Raw genomic sequence first — 22211 nt, forward strand, 5'->3', positions numbered from 1 at the left:
TGCCCGCCAATGACATGGTACACACTGACATAAATTAACGTCATGAAGGTAGGGCAGGGAGCCAAATGGGAGTTCAGCCTCTAATTTACCAGAAAAACAAATGTGTATTGTTGCAATCAAAATTAATTTAAAATAGCATCTGCTATGTCTTGACAAAAGTATTAAATCTGAATTTAATGAGGAAACAATCAGACAAATGCAAATTGCAAGTTATTCTACCAAAAAAAACTGGCCTGGACCATTAAAAAGATGTTAACATCATAAAAAGATGACTTACAAAGGAAGGAGGAGAAAGTTGTCTTAGGTCAAAGGAGAGTCAAGAGACACAAGAACTGAACGCAACATGTGATCTAGAATTGGATACTCAACTTTTTTTTAATGCTATAAAGAATATTTTTGACATGATTATACCACAAGCTGGTTGACTTAAACAGAAATGTATCACTTCACAGATGTGGAGGCTAGAAGTCCAAGATAAAAATAACTGCAGGAGACACAGAGAACAGAATTATGGGCACAGGAGTGGGGTTGGGGGAAGGAGAGGGTGGGACAGATGGAGAGCGTAGCGTGGAAACATACACACTGGCATATGTAAAATAGAGAGCCAGTGGGAATTTGCTGTATGACTCCGGGAACTCAAACCAGGGCTCTGTGACAACCTAGAGGCGTGGGATGGGGTGGGAGAGGGGAGGTTTAAGAGGGAGGGGACATAAGTATACCTATGGCTGATTCATGTTGATGTATGGCAGAAACCAACACAATATTGTAAAGCAATTATCCTTCAATTAAAAATAAATAAATTTAAAAAAAATGTCTGCAGGATTTGTTACTCCTGAGAGCTGTGAGAAAATCTATTCCAGGCCTCTCTCCTAGCTGCTAGTGTTTATTGGCAAATCTATGGCATTCCTCGGAGAAGGCAATGGCACCCCACTCCAGTACTCTTGCCTGGAAAATCCCATGGACGGAGAAGCCTGGAAGGCTACAGTCCATGGGGTCGCTGAGGGTCGGACACGACTGAGCAACTTCCCTTTCACTTTTCACTTTCATGCATTGGAGAAGGACATGGCAACCCACTCCAGTGTTCTTGCCTGGAGAATCCCAGGGACGGGGCAGCCTGGTGGGCTGCCGTCTATGGGGTCGCGCAGAGTCGGACACGACTGAAGCGACTTAGCAGCAGCAGCAGCATGGCATTCCTTGGATTATAGAAGCATCGCCCTAATCTCTGCCTTCATTTTCACTTGGTGAGCTCCCTCTGTATGCATCCACATTTCCCCCTTTTTAAAAGGACACCAGTCATTTGGATTAGGGGCCACCCTAACGACCTTGTTTTAACTACTTACATCTGCAATGCCTCTAGTTCCGAATAAGGTCACACTCTGAAGTGTTTGGGAATAGGACTTCATTTTTAGGGGTTATAATTCAACCCATAATATAATACAGAGTATCAATATTAAATCTTGTGAGAGTGACTTCTGGTGGTTCCTTATTCTATTTTTATTTTCCCTCTTTTTTGGCCTCACCACACAGCTTGCAGGATCTTAGTTCCCTCACCAGGGATTGAACCAGGGCCCTCATCAGTGATAGCATGAAGTCCTAACCCCTGGACTGGCAAAGCACGGCCAGGAAAAAAAAAAGATATGCCCTGGGAACTTCCTGGAGGTCTAATGGTTAGGACTCTACGCTTCCACTGTCAAGAACATGGATTCAAGACATGGATCGGCAGGGAATTCCCTTGGTGGTGGTTCCTTTCTCTTAACAGATGTCTGCAAAGCATTTAGCAAAGTTCAGGTTGTGTGTAACTTACCTTCAGATGGTAGTGAAATACATCATCAGTACATGAGAAATACAAAAGCAGCAAAATGTGAACAATGGTGAATCCAGGAGAAGAGGGTGGGGAGTTTGTAATCTTTCAACCTTTTTTGAAATTTGTCAACATAAAACTTTGGGAGAAAAAACATTTTTTTAATGTGAAACTGTGAAAACCTGTTGGCTAAATTATTGAAGGGTGCTAGGGAAATGGCCCTTTCTCCAATTTGGTGAGGATGGCTGGAGGCTGTAGCTTGCAAGAGGCCTTAGTATCCCTGCTCTAGGCTCTGTCTTCAGGTTTTGGCATCTCCATAGGCAGAGCAAACATTTCCTGAGTGAAGTGAAGGCATTTTATACTGATTATCTCACCAAGTCTTATGAGAAGAACCTCTCATGACAGGTTTTATGATCCCCACTTACAGAATGAGAAACTGATGCTTAGAGAGGTCAGGTAACTTGCCCATGACTGCAGCTATTGTGGTTCAGTGGCTCAGTTGCTCTTTGTGACCCCATGGACTGCAGTGTGCCAGGCTTCCCTGTCCTTCAATATCTCCCTGAGTTTACTCACACTCATGTCCATTGAGTCGATGATGCTATTTAACCGTCTGTCTCATCCTCTGTACTAGACTGGAATCAAGGCTACACTCCCAACCAGGCCTTGGAATTTCATGGGCCTCCAATCTCTAGCAAGACCTAGGCCCTTTTTTGGTTACTCTTTCTAGTTTTAGCGCCATCTACAAGCCTTTGGGCACAGCCATCAGCTGCAGACCTGCCCTGATCCTGGTGCACAGGCCTTACCCTCCTGCCTTACCCAGTCCTGCCTCCAGGCCAGGGTCCTGCCCAGTCATGGACACCCCGGCTCAGAACAAGGAGACCCCTCCCAGACACCTGCCCCTCTCCAGCAGCCTCACCTGGGTGGAACAGCAGGCTATGCCCTCCAGATCCACCTCCTATCCCTTGCCTGCCACCTCCCGGTTCTGTACCCTAAAGGCTGCCCTCTAGATCTGCAGAAACTGAGGTCTAGCAGCCTCTGGTTGCTGCTTGGGTTTGGACAAGAGGAAGCAGGAGATGGAAGGGAGGGAGGAAGTAGAGTGAGGTATAGGAATTAATTTCCTGGACTGCCTTCCTGCTTGGCCGAGTGCATCCACTGAGAGCCACAACTCCCGCTGGTAACACCTGCCTTTCCCTGCCCAGCTGACCTGGGGGTGATAACAGCTCCTCATTGCTGCCAGGGCTCAGGGCACCACTGCTCCTTGGTGGGTTCCCCTGATGCTGCCCACACTTTTGTAAACTGCCCCTTCGCTTATATTATGACTTAAAAAAAAAAATTATCTATTTGGCTGCCCTGGGTCTTAGTTAAGGGATGCAGGATCTTTAACTACAGCATGTGGGATCTAGTTCCCTGACCAGGGATCAAACCCAGGCCCCCTGCATTGGAAGTTCACAGTCTTAGCGACAAGGCCAGGGAAGGGACAGGTCCCTGTCCCTTCATTTTTAAACTCTCATTTCCCTCCCGTGTGAACATCATCTGATTTGTGAAGACACAGAAAGACAACCTGGTCTTTAACTGTCCCTGATCCCCTCCCTCCTCCCTGATCCCTCTGTTTTCTGAACCCCAGGAAGACAGATCCAGGCGGGGAGGCCAGCAGCTTACAAAGCTATTTTTATTGGTTTCTTACTGCCTCACAGAGCGTCAGGGTTGATCCCTCCCGGGCATATGGCATTTGAGAAGATAAATACTTATTTTGCCCCCTTCTCAACTGTAGGGGGAAGTTTAATAAAAATAGTGATATAATAAAATAATAATGACTGTGATCGACAATAAAATGCTCCTATGATCCCCTAATACACAGGTGGTTGAAGCTTTGAGAAAAAGGACCCATCCCCTTTCTGGGAAGGGCCAGAGTGTGCCTGGAGACCCATAGGGGGCCCACCTCTCACCAAGTAGCCCTTATAAATACCCCCCATCCCATCCCTGGCTGGGAGTTTGCTTCCTCCTGGACGGATTAGATGACTGACGGATGCTAGCTGGCTCTTGGGGCCCCTCCCTCTTCTGGGCCCCAACGGCTCTCTGCAGAGAGAAGGGGCCTGGGCCTGTGCTCTCCCAGCTCCCACTCCCTCCAGCCCTCTCCTCTGGCCTGTCTCTTCTCCATTGCTCCTCCTTTATCCTTCTCTCCTTCTCCTTCTCCTCTGGCTGGCTCTCACCTCCTTCTGATCACTATCCTCTCCTCCTGCACTTCCTTTCCTCCTCTGTGCCTCTCTCACCACCTTCACTGACATCCTCTCTCACCACCTTTACCGACATCCTCTCCTCTACCTCGGCCTCTCGATTAGAGACTGTCTTTCCTATCCTGCCCCTGAGTAGAGACTGGGATATGCCCCTACTTGGCCTTGCTGGGCTTTAGTCCACAGCCAAGGCCCCAGCTTGCTCCCAGGCATCCAGCCTTTCTCTGTCCTGCATCCAGACTCTCATAGGCCTCCTGGGGCTTGGCCCTGGAGATGAGAGCTTTGGCACAATCACCCCTGGACGATGGGGCAGAGGGGCCCCCAGAACAGGAGGGGGCCATCCTATTCCTCGTGGCTAGCACAGGTTGGGGTTGCGAGCAGAGGGAAGGGCAGGATGAGGGCTGGGAGTCAGACCCCCACCCCTATCCTGCCTGCAGGGGCCTGGAAACCCAGGCCATGGCTGCCCAGCCCAGACCCTCCCTGAGTCCAATTTCCACATGTCCCGGACCAGCCGGAGTTTGGCATTCCTCAAGCTCTTTGCTCCCTCATGTCTCTCTGGGTCCTGGGATTGGGAGTTGGGCCCTGCCAGAGGACATCAAGGGGAGCTCTCAGATTCAGGGGCTGGGGGGAGGCTCCGGGGTCGTTCTGAGACCTGGAGGGGGAAAGAAATGGAAGTCAGGGTTGACAGAGGAAGGCAGGACTCCTCTCTCACCAGGTCAGCACCTCTCAGAGGCTTTCTCAGGACCCATCCATTCATTCGCTCATTCTACATTCAATCAACAAATAGGCTTTATTCCAGGCAGAAGACAAACTTGACCCTTGCGATCAAGGACCTCAGAGGAAAACTAGAGCACAGCAGGATCGACAAGGACAGGGTGGAGGGAGGAGGGTGCCAGAGGTGGCGCCAGCCCCAGGGAGGCAGTGACCACCTGGCCAGGCAGCCAGGTGGTCTTTGGAGAAGGTGATGTTGGTGCAGAGACTTGAGCATGGCCTGGGTCTTAATCAGGTGGAGGACGGGAAAGGGCATTCCAAGAGGAGCAGGGGGATGGCAGGGGCAAGGGCCTGGAGGTGTGCGAGAACACAGCGGGTCCCAGGGCTTTGAGTGGCCTGCTGTGGCTGCAGTGGGGGTGGCAGATGGAGACGGGGCTGGAGGGTGAGGGGATGCTTCCCAAATCCTTAGATCTTCCGGGTCCCCAGCCAGAGCGGACTGCTCCCTCCTCTGACCTCTTGCCCACAGGCTGGGCCTGTGCTCAGAATTCCAAGAACTCCCCTTCTGTGGCCCTTTCCCTTTGTGCCAGGCACCATGCTCAGGTATCTTCACCTCACACAGGTCTCATAACGATAACCTCATTTTACAGGTGAGACAAGCTCAGGGAGGCTGGGCATGTCACCTGGGGCCACACTGCTGAGACAGTCAGAGCCAAGACAGTCAGGCCTAGGCTGACCTGCTTCCAGGCAGGTGAGACCCACTAAGGGGTTAGACAGAGGGAGTCAGCATCTCTTAGCATCCAAGGCAGGTGTAGGCTCAGATTGTTCTCTGGCCTCAGGTCCCAGCACGAGACAGAAGGGCCTGATTCTGAGCGGGGGGAGGCTCACCTGTATCAGGGAGATGGCAGGGCTCAGAGATCCCTGGGGGCAGGACACAGACTCGCTGGACAGAGATGTCCAAGGCTTCCTCTTCACTGCTCCAGGAGCAGGATGAGCGAGGGGACGAAAATCCAGGGTCAGATTTGAAGCGTCCAAAGGGAGTGGAAACATGGGGGAGGGACGCAGAGGCAGTGGAGGCGGTGAGGCTGTCCTTACTGGGGTCTGCGTCTTTAGCGAGGCCGTCACTGCCCATGGAGGCTGGGCGTCGCGAGGCCTCGGAGAAGCTGTGGGGCCGCTGTGGGCCAGAGCCGCGGGCACCTCGTCCCTTCTCTTCCGCAGCCTGTTAGGGGACAGCGCGAAGGGGCTGGGACCAGGTCACACGAACTGCACGTGGCCTGCACGTGTGTAGGTCCGGGGACCCAGGTCAGGAGAGGCTGGTGATCGGCTCCAGAGGACTCATAACTCACCAGCGGGGGCAGGTCCCTGGCGCCAGGTCTCCCGTCTGCAGGGCCCACGTGCACCAGGTGGTTGAAGTTGGTGGGCGTTGAGATGAGCTTGGAGCGCACGAAAGGGTCCTTCAGCATCTCCCTACGGGGGCAGGGGAAGGGAGGTGGGTGGCAAAGGTAACGCCTCTCCAGGAAGGCGAGGCTTGGGTTCGCCCCGCCCCCACAGCGGGAGGCCCCACCCACCCATCGCACGGCGCACGCGCACCTGCGCTGCTGCTGCCGCTGCTCCTCCGACACGCGGAAGAAGAAGCGGCGCTTGCTCTTGGTGCGGAAGAGCTGGCGCCGGCTGTTGTCCGTGAGGTTGGGGATGTCGAACTCGTCCTTCTCTGCCAGAGAAGCAGAGAGCTGGGCGGTGCTCTCAAGGCCCCTTGGCCCCAGTCAGCTGGTGCTCAGGGTCACAACCCCTTCCTCCCACCCCCACACTCCCTCACCTGCCAGTGGGTTCCTGAGGTAGGTCAGCCGGACCTTCTCGGTACCAAAGAGGAACAGGGAGCCCTCTGGGTTCAGGGGTCGCACCTGAGGCAGCAGGCACAGAGGTCACACCATGTTGTCCAACCGCACCCCAGTCCAGTCCCAGGGGCCTGGGGAGGCCTCACGTTTTAAATTTTAATTAATTTATTCCACTGCATTGGATCTTAGTTGCAGCATGTGGGGTCTAGTCCCCTGACTAGGGATTGAACCCAGGCCTCTTGCATTGGGAGCGCAGAGTCTTAGCTACTGGACGATCAGGGAAGTCCCCACACTCACCTTCTTGAGTGGCACGGTCTGGACCCATTCTGCCCTCCTCACATCAAACACATCGATGGCATTCTCGCTGAACACTGTCAGGTAGGGGGCTGCATAACCTGTATAACCAGGGTGGGACTCTGTGCTGTGCAGCCCCAGGCAAGTCAGGCAACCTCTCTGGGCTGTATCCTAGGGCACACCCTGTACACTGTCACAGCACTGTAACTTCCACACCCCACCAAAGGTCCTCCTGGAGACTCTCTGGGTTGCCCCACCCAAGCTCCACAGCAAGTCAGAGATAAGGAACAGGGAGCACTCACTCTAAGCCATGTCAGGCCTGCTTGTAACCATGTTGCGTATTTTTCCTCCTTTAATTCTCAAACAACTCTAGGCAGGTAATGTTATCTATCGTCCCTAACGAAACCCCAGAGCTAAGTCTCACTTTGTGGTGAGTGAGAGCTGGGAACTGGCCCCGGGCAGTCTGGATCCAACGCCTACACACCGAGTGTCTGTGCTACACCCAACCCACAGGCCCCACCCCAGAAGGGCGACTGTGAAAGGAGCATTGTCCCTCTCTTCCAGCCTGTAGCCCAACACATCAGCTACCTGTGGACGTTTGAGGTTCCCCTGATGCCCTGTTCACTCATTCATTCCTCCAAACATTACAGCCCCTAGGGGGTGCTTGCCTGGGCTACATGCTGGATGCGATGAAGCACTGCAGACCCCCCATGTACCAAACCAGTCATTGTAATAAGAAGGTGCTGAGAGTCAGGGCAGAGATCTGAATGGAAGTGAGGGAGCAAAAAGGAGCAAAGGACCAACGGTGGCGGGGGAGGAGTGTAAAAGCAATAACGATATTGACAGCAATCATGGGGGTCATTTATGGAGGGCCCACTAGCTGTAGACCCTGGGGCTGGACTTGCAAACTGAAGAGGCGGCCAGTCACAAAAAGGACAGTAGTTCAGGCAGGGGAAGAGCTTGAATGAAAGCAAGGTCCCGTGCAAGAGGAAGATGAAGGAAGATCCCATACAAGCCACCAAGGGTGTGTCAGGCAGGAGGGCACATACTGGCCTCCAAATCCAAGCTCAGGGATTTGGGCAGGACCCTGTCTTCCTCTGATACCAGGCCCTACCCAGCCTGGCCCTCCACAGGCCTCACCCCAGCCCGTGGGCGCTGCTGGCCACAGCAGCTCTGGCATGCGAGACTTGCGGCCGCCGCTGTCCACGTAGACCCCGGCGGTGGTGAAGAGCAGCAGGAACTCACTGAGGCTGAGCTCCACAGCACCCAGGGCCTCACCCAGGCCCCCGCGGGATGGGGGCAGCTCCTCAGGCACAAGACCGGCCCCCAGCGCTAAAGGCGCTGCCTCGTTAAGCAGCGGGTAGAGGGCGAAGGTGCCAGCCGCGCCCACACACAGCCGATCGCCCAGCAGCCCCAGGCTCTGCACGGGTGCTGGTGCCTGAAGCTCACGGATGCGGCGCTGCCAGGGCCCTGGGCCTGGGCCCAGCTGGTAGCAGAGCACCTGGCGCTTGACCGCAACGCAGAGCACGGGGGTGCGGGCCTGCAGGATGCGCCCGGCCGCCAGGGCCTGGCAGCCTCGAGACTCGGGGATCTTGGCGCTGGCTGCCTCCACGTTCTCCAGCTCTGCCAGGGCAAAGAGGCGCACGCTGGGGCCTCGGCCACACAGCGCGACCAGAAGGCCCGCAGCGGGGCTCACGGCCAGCCGCTGCACCCGCCGGCACTCGCCCACCTGGAAGATGTCTGCGGGGTTGGCGAGGGAGAGTGTCACCAGCAGGTGGGTGAGGGGCGCCCAGGGCCCAGCCTCCTCTGTCCCTGGGGGTTGACCCCACCCACGCCCACCCTGGCCCGGCCGGCGGGTACCGTTACTGTGCAGATGGATCACAAACAGCCCTTCCTCGGTGCCCAGAGCAAGGCGTTCCTGGTCTGGTGGAGGGAGGGAGGGGATCAGGGGTCAGGGGTCAGAAGGCCCATCCAGAGGCGGGAGATTGGGCAGTCTGCCTGCCCCTGCCAAGGACTCAGGATAATCCCACCGTCCCTGGACCCTTCTGTCCCTGAGTCCGGACTGGCTCTAATGGGGAAGGGCCATGGGGGCCAGGAATCAGGATGAGAGGCCTCTCCCACCCTGAACTGTGGGATTTGGGGCTAAGTCACGTCATCTCTCACAGCTTTGGTAAAATGGGGCTGATAATGGTACCTTTCTCACAGAGCTGCTGCGAGGCTGCAAAGAGATGAAGCATCGCAAGGTGAGCATTAAGCTCACAGCCACCTCTGCTCAATAAATGCCCTTGTCCCCTGGCTCCAAGTTGACACAGGGGACTTGGAGGACGCAAGCCCTGTCTCCCATGGCTCTGTCCTGAGTGACGGCAGGGAGAAGCCCCAGCCCCAGCTGCTGGGGGAGGTCAGGGAGCCTCCTCTCCTGTTCCCCAGCAGTCCAGTGCAAAGGCCCTGCTCTGCACCAGGCTCCTGGGTGAACGCAACAGCCCCACAGTGGACAGTGTGAGGCTCCCCCATCACCAGGCGGCTGCTAACAGCCTGGAGGGGAACCTCCTTTATTGCAAGACCCTTGGCTCTTTACGCTTACTCGCGATTCTTAAGCAGAAAGGGAGGTACAGAGAAATGGAGTGGCAGAAGCTAGGCACCCCACCCCAGCCCAGGTCCCTCACAGCCACACCCAGAGGAGTGGCGAGGAGGACACGTGTGCAAAAGGGTCCACAGCCCTGGGCTGCGGGGACCCGGCAGTGATAGTGGCCCGAGTGACCGCGGCAGGCCGGCACCCCCTCCACGTGAGGCTCACCGACGATGGCAGCGCAGAGTGCGTGGGGCAGCAGCGGCAGCCCGTTGTCGTAGGCCTCCTTGAGGGTGTACACGGGCCGGGGCCGGGGCCGTGCGTCCAGCAGCAGCCGCTGCAGCTCGCCCAGCACCTGCAGCCAGCGCTCCCGCTCGCCCTCACTCTCCGCCAGCAGCAGCACGGTGCATGTGGCAGGCGGCACGGTCAGCTGGGAGGCCGTCACCTGCGGGGGAGGGTGGACCCAGGCTGGAGGGCAGAGCGCCGGCAGCCAGCTCTCCTTCCTCCCATCCCTCTGTCCATCGCTGAGGCCCTGGAGCACCAGGTGGGCCTGCCCAGCGCAGTGTCAGGCGCTGTCTGGCAGCAGGTGATAAGCCAAGGGTCAGACAAGCACGAGGACAACTCCAGGGCTCTGGGACCAGTGCCACCGGGAGGGCAGGACAGGGCCTCGCGGGAACACAGGGTGGGGCCCGCTCACCCAGGCTGAGCGTGAGAGACGAACTCCCAGCGGAAGAGACATTTCTGCTGGAGCCTGGGGGACGAGTGGAGTAACCGGGAGTGTTCAAGGTCAGGGAGGGGCAGGGAGCCGGCAGGGCCCTAAGCAAGGCCGGGCGCAGCCAGCTTCACGTCTGGAAAACTGCACTGCAGGGTGAAGTGTAGCCACGCAGACAGGAACGGAGGCTACTGTGGCCATCCGCGTGGAGGCAGGGGGCGCAGGATGAAGGGGGCAGCCACGGTGATGGAGAAGAGCAGCTGGAGTGGGTCCAGCACAGAGGCAGACAGAGGTCTGGCCCATCCCATCCCTGAACTCACCCTAAAGATGCGAGGCAGGTCCTTGGATTGGGCGTGGATAACATCAGGGGCCAGGACAGGGGTGGCTGAGAACTGGGGGTCCCTGGGAGGTTCACGGAGCAGGTCAGAGGTCTGCTGGCCCCAGCCGCCCCCTCGACCCACTCGCCCCCACCCCTGCTCCAAACCATGGCCTGGCACCCACCTCAGATCCAGGGCCTGCAGGAGGGCCCCGCTGGCCGGGCTGAGCTTCGGGTCTGGGGCATCAAAGAGGAGCAGGCGCGAGTCGCTGAGGGCGGCGAACACTCGCTGCCAGCCCCGCCGGACACCCGAGGGCCGTGGCACCTGGGGGAAGGCAGGCAGGCACAGAGGTCCCACCGGGCCCGGCCGCCTGCCTGCCCACCCGCTCTCCCCTCCCCCAGCGCTGGCTCACCGACAGGAAGCCCTCGTAGGCGGTGCCCGTGCCTGTTTCGGGGTGCACTCCCAGGGCCGTGTGGAGGAGGGCAGGGGGCACAGGGCAGGGGGGGGCCTGTGGGGCACAAGTCGGGTGACAGAAGTAGCCGCAAACTGTGGGGAAAGCAGGAGCCGTGAGATGGGCGGGGGGCCGGGGGGAGCGAGGACTCCAGGCAGCCCCAGCCCAGCGCCCCGCAGGCTGTCACGGCCCGGAGCCGTCGCCAGCTCCCCGTGAAGGGAGAAAAGATAAAGAAAACTGAGCAGTGGGAAATGTCGACGGGGGTGGGGGGTGCCTGATGCAGCAGGACGGGGGCCGCTTCCCTCCCGCTACCCAGGGGCTGAGGCTGGCGCAGGGGAGGCCGGTGAGCAGGGGGCGCCGAGGGTCTCACCGTCACAGCCCAGGCCCTGGCGGCCCAGGCCCAGCATCAGCGAGGTGCAGCGAAGACACTTAGTGGGGGATGGGAAGCTCCGGGGACGCAGTGCGTGTGAGCCGGGCTAGCGAGGGGGACAGGCCCATTACCCATGCCTGACCCTCACCCAAGGCCCCCGAGCCCCCCACCTCCCCCAGGCCACCCCGAGGTTCAGGCAAGACCACCGAATGAGCCAGGTGGCAGTGTGAACTCAGCGCTCCAAGGGGATCTGGCCGTACTCAAAGCTCAGTGCCACCGTCACCATTCCCATCGTGGTCTGCCGGCACGGGGTGGGGGGTGGGGGGAACCCCAAGCGGGACCTTGAAAACCCAGCAAAACAGCTTGGTGCCCCTGCCCCGCCCCGCTGGGCACTGACCTTTGCAGGGGGACTTTCTGTAGGGGGTGTGGTGGCAGCAGGCGTCCTGGGGAACACAGCCTGCAGGGGAGCCAAGCACAGGGAGAGGGTGGGGTCCAGCCCCCCCCCACACCCCAGGGCCCAGCCGCCCCCAACCCCGCCGTGGGTCTCCTGCCCGTGCTCACCCCCAGCCGCAGGCTGCGGCGGCCCTCCGGCCTCAGCTCCGGCACCTCTCCAGAGGTGCCCACATCTTTGGCGGAATCCTTCTGGGGAACGGCACAGGGGCAGAATCAAGGCTGTTGCCTGTGTCCTTCCTGGGGGGCCTCCCTTGGCAGCCCCACACCCGTTCTTACCTCTGAGCTCCGGAAGGACAGGAAGGGAATCAGGGAGTTTGAAGGCTTGGCGTCTGCAAACAGAGGGCATGTGTCATGGGGGCCATGGGGGCCCCATGCCATTAACACTTGTTCCTTAGAAACCAGAGGCCAGGGCGGGGGGCCTCAGTTTCCACCCCAAACAATGGGGGAGAGACTGCAGGCGGGGAAGGAGCAGGTGGTGGCATACAGCAGGGGCTCAGTAAGCACTAGCTAACAGATAGCGGGTTAGACAGCAGAGTCTGCAAAAGAGTCTTGTCTCCACAGCCCGCCGGGCTGACCCCCTGGTGACTGGGAGAGGAGGTCTTGCTCCGAGACAGACAGGCGTGCGCACGGCTACTCACCCAGCGGCCCACGCGCCCGCAGCTCCTCCCGCAGCGCCGCCAGCTCCTGTTGCAAGGCCTGGTGCCGCTTCTCGGCCTCCTGCAGACGGCTGGGGAGAACCACGTGGGTGCTCGCCACAGGCCTCCGCCCGCAGCCTGGGCCCCTCGCCGCGCTGGCCCCTGCCCTCACCTCTCAGCCCGCAGCTGGGCCTCCTGCGCCTGAGTCAGTCGCTCCTGCAGGCCCTGCTTGGCCCGGATCTCGGCCTCCAGCGCTGACTGCAGCTCCAGCCTGGCTGAAGCCTCCATCTTCTGCAGCCTCCGTGCCTTCCACTGGTGGTCCTGGTGGCCAGGGGGCATCAACGTGCAATGCCCCCAGGGCCAGGTTGCCGCCGAGGCCAACCCCCTCCCACCACACCGCCTGGAGGCTCAAAGCCCTGCCTCTGTTGCGGCCCGGCGGGAGCTTAGACAAGTCCCTGATCTTCCATGAGCTCAGTGTCCCTACCTGCGGAGTGTGGCTCCCAGCACCCCTCCCTCCGGGTGTCCCCGGGGCTCACCAGCGGCCGGGAAGGGAGAGTCTGGGTGCCCACGTTCCGTAAGGACTCCAGCTCCTCGGCCATCTTGGTGGCCAGGGCCTGCAGGTAGCCTCTTGACACCTTCTCATCATTCACCCTGATCGAGAAGGGGGCTGAGGGTCAGAGGCTACACCCTCAGCGCTGCCCGGGCCCAGCCCCTGCCCCCAGGCCCTGGGCACCCACCAGCTGAGGATGTCGGCGATCTGGGCCTCCCAGCTGCTCTCCGTCTCCCGCCGCTCACCCTCCAGCCTTTGCTTGCTCTGCTGTTCCCGCTCCAGCTCTTCCATGAGCTGGGAGGGAAGGAGATTCGAGAGACACGGACGAGCCACGTAGGAAACAGGGATCACCCCCACCCCTGAGCCTGCCCACCATGTCCAGCCTGGCTCACCCACCCCATCTGGCCTACCCGCCCAGCCGGCTCCCCGCCTGTCCCGCCGCCTGCGGGTCTCTCCGACCCTTCATCTGCACCGCTCACCCGCTCCTGCTCCTGGCTCAGCCGCCGGTTCTCCTCCTGCAGCCGGCACAGCACCTCCTCCTTGCCGCTTGGCCTGCAGGGGAGAAGGAGGACTTGGTGAGCCCCCAGTTCGGGCCCCCGCCCTGTCCCCTGCCCCAGCTGCCCAGCTCACCCCTGGCCGCGGGCCTGCTCCAGCTGTGCACGCAGCGCGGCCACCTCCTGCTTCAGCTGTATCTCCTGGGGCCCGCCACCCTCAGGCGACCCTGTGCCGTTGGTCTCAGAGGCGGTGTGGAAGGTCTAGAGGGTGTGGAGAGGGATCAGGGCAGGGGTCCAAGACACCATGACCTATTCTACCCCTGGGGGCTGGCCCTGATAGACCCTGAATGGGGTCAGGCTAAGAGAAATGCCACTGGGCAGAGGGTAAGGCCTCACCACCTTGACCTGGGGAGACGCCTTCTCCGGGCTTTGTTCCCGCTGTCTCTGGAGCTGAGTCACCTCTCGCTTCAGGGCGGCCACCTGAGCTTGCAGCTGGGATGGGGTGCAGAGTCAGCCAGTGCTGACCCTGTCCACCCCAGCTCTTTTTTTTTTTGTGGCCGCTCCCCACTACATGTAGGATCTTAGTTCCCTGACCAGGGATTGAACCTGTGCCCTCTGCATTGGAAGCATGGTCAGAGGCACTGGACCACCAGGGAAGTCCTTGTCCACCCTAACTCTTGACCTTGCTCCAGATTCTTGGGCTTTGCTGGCCGCAGCAGATGTGGAAGTGACGGACCCCTGCCCACCCCACCCGCTCCCTTGCTCAGGCCTCGGCCAGCCACAGTGGGCATGCAAGGCATTTGGTATTCCCAGCACCTCAAACCAAGCTCCCCAGGCTTCCTCCCGCCACATCAGGCGTCATGAGGGCAGGGCGCTGCTGCTGTCCCCACCCACCCCATCACTCACCCTGCTCTGGGCATCGTGGGCTTCCTCCAGCTGGGAGTTCAGGGCTTGGGTCTGGTTGGCCATGACTGCCTCTCTCTCCTGGGCCTCCTGCAGCTTCCGGAGCAGCTCCTCCTGCCGCCCCTTGGCCTCGCGAAGCTCCCGCGCCTGTGCCTGCTGCCCCGCCCGAGCCTCGGCCAGCTCCTGGGGTCCGGGTGGGCGAGGGGAAGGCCAGCCAGAAGTTAGGGCGTGGTCCTCCTTAGCACCCAGCCCTGGGCCACTCACCCGTCTCACCACACCCCACCTGGAGGAGCTGGTCTCTCTCCTGCCGCAGGTCACTGTCCTGGCCTGGGCTGCCAGCCGGACACCCGTCTGCCTTGCTGTCCCCCAGCGTCTCTGCCAGGAATTGTCACTGAGACCTGCACGTACAGCCTCAGCCAAGAGCTCTACCAGCAGTGTCTCAGGGAACCCTCACCCCAGCTTGGTTCGGGGCGGGGGGGCAGGGGGTGAATCTCCTCGGCCCATTTTCTACACGCAGACTCAGAGAATTTAAGATATTTCCTTAAGATCACACAGCACGTACAGACCCAGGGACAGGACTGGAACCCAGGTTGGACTCAGGTGTGCTGGGAAACCAGCTCAGCTCCCAAGGTGAGGGAAGAGGGGAAGAGACGAGGTGCCGGGGGCGGGGTACCTGACAGCCTGTCCTGTAGAGACTGCACTTCCTTCCGCAGCTGCTCCAGCTCCCGATGGTCCGAGGGGGTCTGCAGAGCCTCTGCAGTGCGGGGACACCCATGATGCTGAGGAGCTCCTCCTGCGACAGGGCAGACCCACCCTGCCCTGGCCCTGAGGGCGCCCATACCTTGGAGCTTCCGGCTCAGCTCCAGCTTCTCCTGCTCCAGACAGCGGAGCTTCCGCTCCAGGGGAGCCAACTGCTCAGAGCTGCTCTCAGGGCTGGGACTGGGGAGAGCACAGCAACACAAGTTGGCAGAGAACCATCCCCCAGCATCCTCCATCTTTCTGCATCCAACATTCATTCATCTAAGAAACGCCCACTGCGCACCAGGTCTGTACCCAAGTCTGGGCTCTGGGCTGGGAAGAGAGACAGATGAGACCACACCTTGCCCTTAGGAGGCCCCAGGCAGATACCATGGGTAGCAGCCAGGACAATGGTTCCAGAGTCCCCTGGATGCTGGTTCCACAGCCCTGGCCCTTATTGTTTGTGTGACCTTGAACAATAACCTAAGGTATCAAGGTCTCAGTTTCCCCACAGGAAAAGGGAGGTGACGCTAGGGGCTCTTGCAAGGGCTATCAAGAGAACTCAGTGGTATGGGCCCAGGACGTAGGGAGTACTCCATGAACAAAGGTCAGAGGCAGCTGCTGGTACTTCACAGTCCCCACTCCCCCAGGGCCTTGCTGCAGTCTCAGGCCAGACTTACAAGTGGAACTGGGCTGAGAGCATCCACCCATTTTACAGAGGTACAAAGCGAGGCTCAGGGAGCAGCACTAGATCTCTGGCTCTGAGTCCACTACACACCCAGCCTGCCATGGAGGGTCCCATGAGGAACAAATACTGGGGCAGAACCCATAGGGGTCATGGCCTCACCAGGACCTTGAGGACATGAAGGGTTGTCCTACTGGGGGCTCAGAGCACACTTCCCGAGCATCTGTCCCATATGGATACAGGTGGGCCATTCAGTCCCTTTCCCGGGGTCCTGATGGGCTGCGCTCCCAGTGTTCTTCGGGCCAGGCAGCCTTCCAGGTGTGTGAGGACTACTCACCTGCCTGAGGTGTAGGTGAAGCCCACGAATGGCAGGTGGTGGCCTAAGAAGTTCCCGTGGGAGGGCGGCGGCAGGGTTCCCTGCAGAAAGTGGGGAAGGGGAGTCAGAGTAAGAAGTACAGCTCCAGGTGGAGGCTCGAGACCCAGGAGCCCTCAAAAGACTACAACCCCCACAAGTCTTTGAAGTTCTGGCCCCACAGGTGCTGCTGGGAGTCTTCTTATAGGATGTCTGGATGACCGGATGACACTTGTGGTCAAAGATCCTTCACTTGGCACAACCCACTTCAGTGCAGGTGAGCCAGCCCAGCTGAGCCATAACTCCCATGGGCCTCCCATACCCAGCCCAGCAAATGCTTTGGGGAACTTTGTGAGGCAGGGGAGGGTCCTGCAGCCACTGAGACCCCAGGCAGCTGTCCTGCTGCTGTGGGTCCCTCCACTCACTGGATGGTTGAGGGTGTCGTCGTCCACATCGAAGTTGGAGGTGTCCATGGGCCCGCGCAACTCGGGGATGTAGGGGGCAGTGCTGGTCGCCAGCCTCTCCCAGTCCACACCTTCAAAGAAGGGGTGGTTCCGGAAGTCATCCAGCCCTCTTCGGCCCAGACGCTCCTCCTGGCGGCAAAGCAGCTGGCGGATCAGGTCTTGGGCACTGGCTGGCACGTCGGGCACGTCGGGGAACTGCAGGTGGTCCTGAGGTCCCAGGGGACGGGTGCAGGTGAGTGTCCAGAATCCTACCCCCACCCAGGGCATCTCCAACCTCACAGCCTCAGGAGTCCCACGGCCCTCCCAGAATCCCAGGGCCTAGTGGCCAGACCTCATGGTTCATGATCTTGCCGTAGGTTTCCACCAGAGATTCAGCATAGAAGGGCGTCTCCCCGAAGAGCAGCTCGTAGGCACAGACCCCCAGGGACCACCAGTCGCACTGTGGGCCGTAGTGGCCCTTGCCCTCCTCCATGGCCTGCAGGATCTCGGGGGAGATGTAGTCAGGTGTCCCCACTGCCACTGATGAGTCCACCTGTGGGAGGTGACATTGATGGTGAGCTGGCCTCGCATCTAGGCCCAGCTGCCGCACTCCCTGTGGGAGTTGACATTGATGGCGAGCTGGCCTCGCGTCTGGGCCCAGCTGCCCCACTCCCTGTGGGAGTTGACATTGATGGCGAGCTGGCCTCGCGTCTGGGCCCAGCTCCTCCACTCCCTAGGGCTGGGCTGGCCCAGTGCCCCCGCCTAGGTCCTAGGCTTAGCTCTTCCTTCCCCTGGGAGTCTAAGGCTGCTCGCACCAGGCCTGGTGCCTCCTGTTCCCCTGGGAGCTCTCCCAGCCAGGTGTCCTCTGTCCCATATGGGGCGGGGTTCTTACCATGCCACTGTTGTTGAGACGTAGGCAGGAGCCAAAGTCGGCCAAGCGGATGTGCCCGTTCATGTCCAGCAGGATATTGTCTGGCTTGACATCCCTGGGGGAGGGCAGGGAGAGTGATCTGTGAGTGTGGATATGCATTTAGGCACATACCTGGGTGTGTGAGTGCGTGCATGTGCACACACCAATGTGTGTATGCTCACACTTTGTGTTCCTGCATGTGCTGGCATGTGAAGAGGGGAAGGATGGTGGTCGGGCCTTCTGGCTCCCAAGGAAAAAGGTGGTTAAGTTGGGAAGAGAGACCCTTGGAGGCAGCTGAGTGTGCCGTGGGGGACACAGGAGCCAGACTCCCCCAGTGTCACCCACTGGCTGAGTCACCACAAGCCAGGTGCTTACCCGTGCTAAGCCCTGACTTCCTCATCTATAAAATGGGACAATGGTAGCTCCCATGACACAACGTTTGGGGTGGGAAGAGTCACAGGTTCTCTGCATACGAAGCACCCAGCACAGGATTTGGCACATACGTGCTCAGCTGTCCTCAGAGCTGTCAAGGGGGGCTGGCAAAGATAGCAGGGGCTTTGGGGGGCCCCACCTGTGGACGTAGCCCAACTGATGCAGTGAGTGGATGGCCAGCACCATCTCAGCCAAGTAGAACTGGGCCAGCTCAGGCGGGAGGCGGTCTTCAAAGCGGCTCAGCAGAGTGAGGAGGTCCCCTCCAGCGTAGTAATCCATCACCAGGTACTAGACGGTGGTGGGTGGGGGGCAAGAATCAGATGGGGGGGCACCTGTCTCCCGCACACCTCACAGGGGTCCCACAGGGCTCTGGAAAGGCAGGGCCATGTCTCCCAGCAGCTCTGGGGCAGCCAGCTCTCAGCCAAGGCTCAGGCAAGAGGCTCCAGGCCTGAGCTGGTGGGGAGTGGAAGCTTCTTGGACCCAGGAGGAGGGGTCTCTTTCTCCTTGGACCAAGGCTTCGGGCCCCCAAAGGTCTTCTCCTTCGTCCCCAGGGATGGCATCACTGACTCAATGGACATGAGTCTGAGCAGACCCCGGGAGCTAGTGAAGGACAGGGAACCCTGGCGTGCTGCAGTCCATGGGGTCGCAAAGAGTCGAACACAACTGAGTGAGTGAACCACCACCCCCCGCCCCTCCAGCTTTCTGAGCATCCTCACCAGATACTCCTCATCTTGGAAAGCATAATGCAGAGCGGTCACCCAGCGGCTGTCCCCCTTCACCAGAACATCCCGCTCCTCCCGGAAACAGGCCGTCTGTAACAGTTTGGGGAAATGGGGTAGGGGGGTTGGGATCAGAGCCCAGGAACCCCACCTTGCCAGTTCAGGGGATGGAGGAAGACTCAGTAAGGCTACGAACGGGGATCAAGGTCGCCTGTGTTAGCCTGAGCCTCAGTGTTATCATAAGAAAAATAGAACAACCCTCCTTTTACTAAGAAAGGCTTCTTGTGCGGAAGGGATGGGAGGAACCCGTGTTGCTGGGGGTGGATCCTCTGCCTGTTTGGCAGCCATGCCCGGCCACTTCCCCTGCAGGTCTCAGAGGCCTGTAGACTCCCCTCTGCAGGGACCCCAAGTCCCCCTGGACCCAACACTGACCTCGGCCCGCTTCAGCATCTCCCACTTGTGCAGCATTTTCATGGCAAAAATCTGCCCACTGTCCCTCTGCCTCACCACAGCAACCTGAGGCCACAGAGAGTACTGGGGTCACGCCGGTCTGGGGGCAAACACCTTTTTCCTCCCCACCACCAACCCCAGGGCCATCTGCTCACCTCCCCGAAGGCCCCTCGGCCGATCACCTTCAAGATCTCAAAGTCGTCTCTCTGCAGCCGCAGCTCTTTCACCTTTGCTACGAAGGGACTGACTGAGAGACAGAGAGTGGGGCTCAGAGAGCCTGTGTGGAGGGCCCCGGCTCCCTCTCACCTGCCCTCCCACGAGGCCAGGACAGGGATGACCTCCCCAGTGATGGCCTCTGGCCAGGGGGTTGACAGGAGCTGCAGCCCATTCAGCCACCATCAGGAAGCACGGAAGGTGGGGTGCTGGCTCTGCTGACCACCTGGCCCCTGGATCTCCCTGAATCCATGGTTCCCAGGTGGCATCTGTCCCAGGGGCTGATGGGATTTGTAGTCCTCCCCTGCCTGGGGGCTGACCCTGGCGGGCCAGGTCACCCTGGAATGATGGGGATACCATTCCCACCCCTGCCTGCAGTCCTTGGCCCCTGAGCAGGACCAGGCCAGAGCCTGTCTTGGGAAACTGGACTGGCAACATTCCTTGTCCCCAGAGAGGCTTCTATGCCACCAAGGAGCTGTGGGTCCCTCGTAGGCACAGAGGTACCTGGGTGGAGTGAGGCCTGGGGCTGCCCTGGAGAGCAGGTAGGGCACAGTTCTGCAGGGCTCTGGGAGGGCAGGCTCTGTGCTCCCCGAGTGGGGCCTCCTTGGTCCGGAGGCACAGAGAGGTCTGCCCGGGTTCACACAAGACTCAACAACAGGGCCAAGACACCTTTTCTGGTGCCCGATGCTGGCACCCGAGGGCATGAGCACTCGGGATCTCCTCCAGGCCTGAGAAGCCCTATGACTCTGAGCCCTGCCTCCCTCTCTGGACGCAGCCTGTACCTGGCCAAGCACCTCCTCCTCACCGCCCCGGACACTCCCAGAAAGGACATCTCCAGCCACTCCCTGGCCCTTCCCAGGCCTGGAGGAGCCCCATGCCTGGGGGCGGGGAGGAAATTGGGGCCTGGAGACTTAGAGAGGCGAGGGGGAACAGCTGGGGTCAAGGGCGCTATAGTCTGGGCTCCCTGCCTCAGTTTCCCCCTGCCAGCAGGTACACGCCCTGCCAGCTGGGCAGGTCTGTGGGTGGGACAGAGAGCTGCTCCACAGGTTTATCAGGCAGAACCCCCGCAGCAGGGGTGGTGTGGAAACCTCATTACAGAAATAAATTGTCCTTTTCCTGGGTCTGTGTGTATAGCTGGGGAGGAGCAGCTGCAGGCCTCCAAGGGGGAACCCAAGGTGGGGGCAGCTACCCATCGACCAGATGGGAGCCGAAGCCTGGGGCCCAGAGGTTGGAGGACCCAGGCCCCCAAGCCAGGCTGCCCAGTCCCCTCGCCATGCTGCAGGGATGGGGGCTCTGGGAGGGAGCAGGGACAAGTTGAGGCAGGAGCAGAGTGAGTCACCGCCCTGCGTTACCTCAGGAGATGTCAACAGACAGGCCCCCACGGGGTCCCGGCGGAGGTGCCAGAGGCAGGCAGGGAGGAGCACGTGGGCATCACGGGGGTGATGACAACACGGTCAGACACACACACACAGTTCCGGGGAGAGAGGCGGGCAGCAGGGCTCAGGGCCCTCTGACAGCCCTCCGCCTAGAGGAAGGCCTGGGGCAGGTCTCACCGGCCCCCAACCGTGCCAGGCTGAGCCTCACGCCCGCCTAGAGCTCAGGCATACCAGGAATGCTAGTCGCCCACTGGGCAAACACTCACCTCACCCCACCCTCCAAGCCAGTGGCCTTCCCCCATGGCCCCACCAGGTGTAACTAGAGAGCCCTGGGGGCTGGCATTGGCTTCAGGGTCATCCGGGGCCAGCCACTCCTGGTGACTCAGGTAAGTCAACCCCAGGAAGCGTGCAGACCCACCTCCAACCTGGCCCCCTTCCCCAGCCTGGGGCACAGCCCTCAGGAGGCCTGATCAGCCGCTTGCCCACAAAGGGTGCCTGTGCCCAGTCTCGGGTGGTCCTGTGTGTGGGTAAGTGTAAGTGTGTATGTTTGTGTGTGTGTGGTGGGAGTGGGGGATGCTACAGAGCTGTGAGTGGATGTAGACAAGTGTGTATCGGAGCCGGGGTGGGTGGGGTGGTGGGCAGGGCTCCCTGGGCCCCTCCAGGAGCTGAACGTGTGTCTCAGTGTGTCCGTGGAAGGTGGGAGCCAGAGAAAAGCTACGCGTCAGTGAGTCCCGTGCACAGGGGTCTCCATGTGAGAGTGTGTTCTCACCGGTCCTGAGGTGACTGTGTGAGCGTGTGTTGTGTACATGTGTCTGGAGTCTCTAACTGGCACCAAGTTTCTGTGTGTCTGTGTGTGATGTGTGTGGGGCCCACGTGCCAGGTTCTGGGAGTGAATCTGTGGGTGAATCTGAATGACGCAGGTGAAGGAGAGGGCGGCCGGGGGTGGGGGTCGGGCGGCACGCATCAGGGCCAATGCAGGTCATCTGGGATGGGGTGGGGGAGCCTGAGGGAGTGCGGCTCCTCACAGGAGGGTCTGCAAGCAGGGAGCACGAAGGCAGAGGCTCCCTGCGGGGTGTCTCTCTATCCACCTCCCACCCACCCCCGCCCCCCACGGTCCCGCCCGGGCCACTCACCCCAGCTCAGGAACTGCGCCACATTGCGCTCCCGCCGCAGGGGGGCGCTGCTGAGCTCGTGGTGCAGACCCAGCAGCAGATCCAGGAGGCCGTCGAGCCCCGGGCCGCCGCCGGCCTCGCCCCGCGCCAGCCGCTCCAGCGCGCGCAGCCGCCGCTCCATGGCTGCGGCCGGAGCCCCGGGCCCGGGCTAGAGTCGGGCCGCTCGCATGCCCGCCCGTCGGTCCGTCCGTCGATCAGTCCGCGGGTCGGTCCGCGAGTCCTCCCCCCACCCTCCCGCCCTCCCCGCTGTCACCGTCCTCCGCTGCCGCCCGCGCGCCCTCACCTGGACGCCGCTCCCCACCCTCCGCCCCGCCCCCCGACGGACGGGCAGGTGTGCCCCGGCCAATGGGAGACGGGACTGGAGGTGAAGGTGGGAGGGCGGAGGCGCGCGGGGGCGGGGC

General features: G+C 60.2%; 1 protein-coding gene across 3 annotated transcripts; it reads right to left on the reverse strand.

The window, feature by feature from the left end:
- Positions 1-3447: 3447 nt before the first annotated feature.
- Positions 3448-21931, reverse strand: CDC42BPG (CDC42 binding protein kinase gamma). Of its 3 annotated transcripts, XM_040256150.1 has the most exons (38): positions 21772-21931; positions 19205-19296; positions 19032-19115; positions 18597-18692; positions 18020-18168; positions 17431-17524; positions 16891-17091; positions 16521-16766; positions 16081-16160; positions 15162-15259; positions 14994-15074; positions 14604-14695; positions 14324-14503; positions 13817-13909; positions 13554-13678; positions 13403-13475; positions 13111-13217; positions 12910-13024; positions 12546-12694; positions 12377-12465; positions 12015-12067; positions 11847-11927; positions 11683-11742; positions 11286-11391; positions 10877-11010; positions 10649-10788; positions 10468-10549; positions 10133-10186; positions 9664-9880; positions 8730-8792; positions 8010-8609; positions 6873-6970; positions 6557-6641; positions 6331-6451; positions 6087-6207; positions 5836-5959; positions 5629-5714; positions 3448-4684 (listed from the first exon to the last, which is right to left on the reverse strand). In XM_040256150.1, the coding sequence occupies exons 1-38, from the start codon at positions 21929-21931 to the stop codon at positions 4628-4630; spliced, it is 4686 nt and encodes a 1561-aa protein (XP_040112084.1). In that variant the 3' UTR covers positions 3448-4627. The 3 variants fall into 3 exon arrangements, with proteins under 3 accessions (XP_040112084.1, XP_040112085.1, XP_040112083.1); XM_040256151.1 differs by lacking the exon at positions 10133-10186; XM_040256149.1 differs by lacking the exon at positions 10133-10186 and having other exon boundaries at positions 5629-5959.
- Between the last annotated feature and the right edge of the window lie 280 nt (positions 21932-22211).

The sequence above is a fragment of the Oryx dammah genome, unplaced genomic scaffold (genome assembly GCF_014754425.2).
Source record: "Oryx dammah isolate SB20612 unplaced genomic scaffold, SCBI_Odam_1.1 HiC_scaffold_15, whole genome shotgun sequence".
Classification (NCBI taxonomy): domain Eukaryota; kingdom Metazoa; phylum Chordata; class Mammalia; order Artiodactyla; family Bovidae; genus Oryx; species Oryx dammah.

Bases quoted from the DNA above. Each gene is read 5' to 3' on its own strand.
- CDC42BPG (XM_040256149.1), bottom strand. From the start codon at position 21,931: ATGGAGCGGCGGCTGCGCGCGCTGGAGCGGCTGGCGCGGGGCGAGGCC. The intron at 17,092-17,430 runs GTAAGAACCCCG...CACCTCCCACAG, and splicing joins GTCTCAACAACAGTGGCATG to GTGGACTCATCAGTGGCAGT. The intron at 6,971-8,009 runs GTGAGGCCTGTG...CTGGTTATACAG, and splicing joins AGCAGCGCCCACGGGCTGGG to GTTATGCAGCCCCCTACCTG.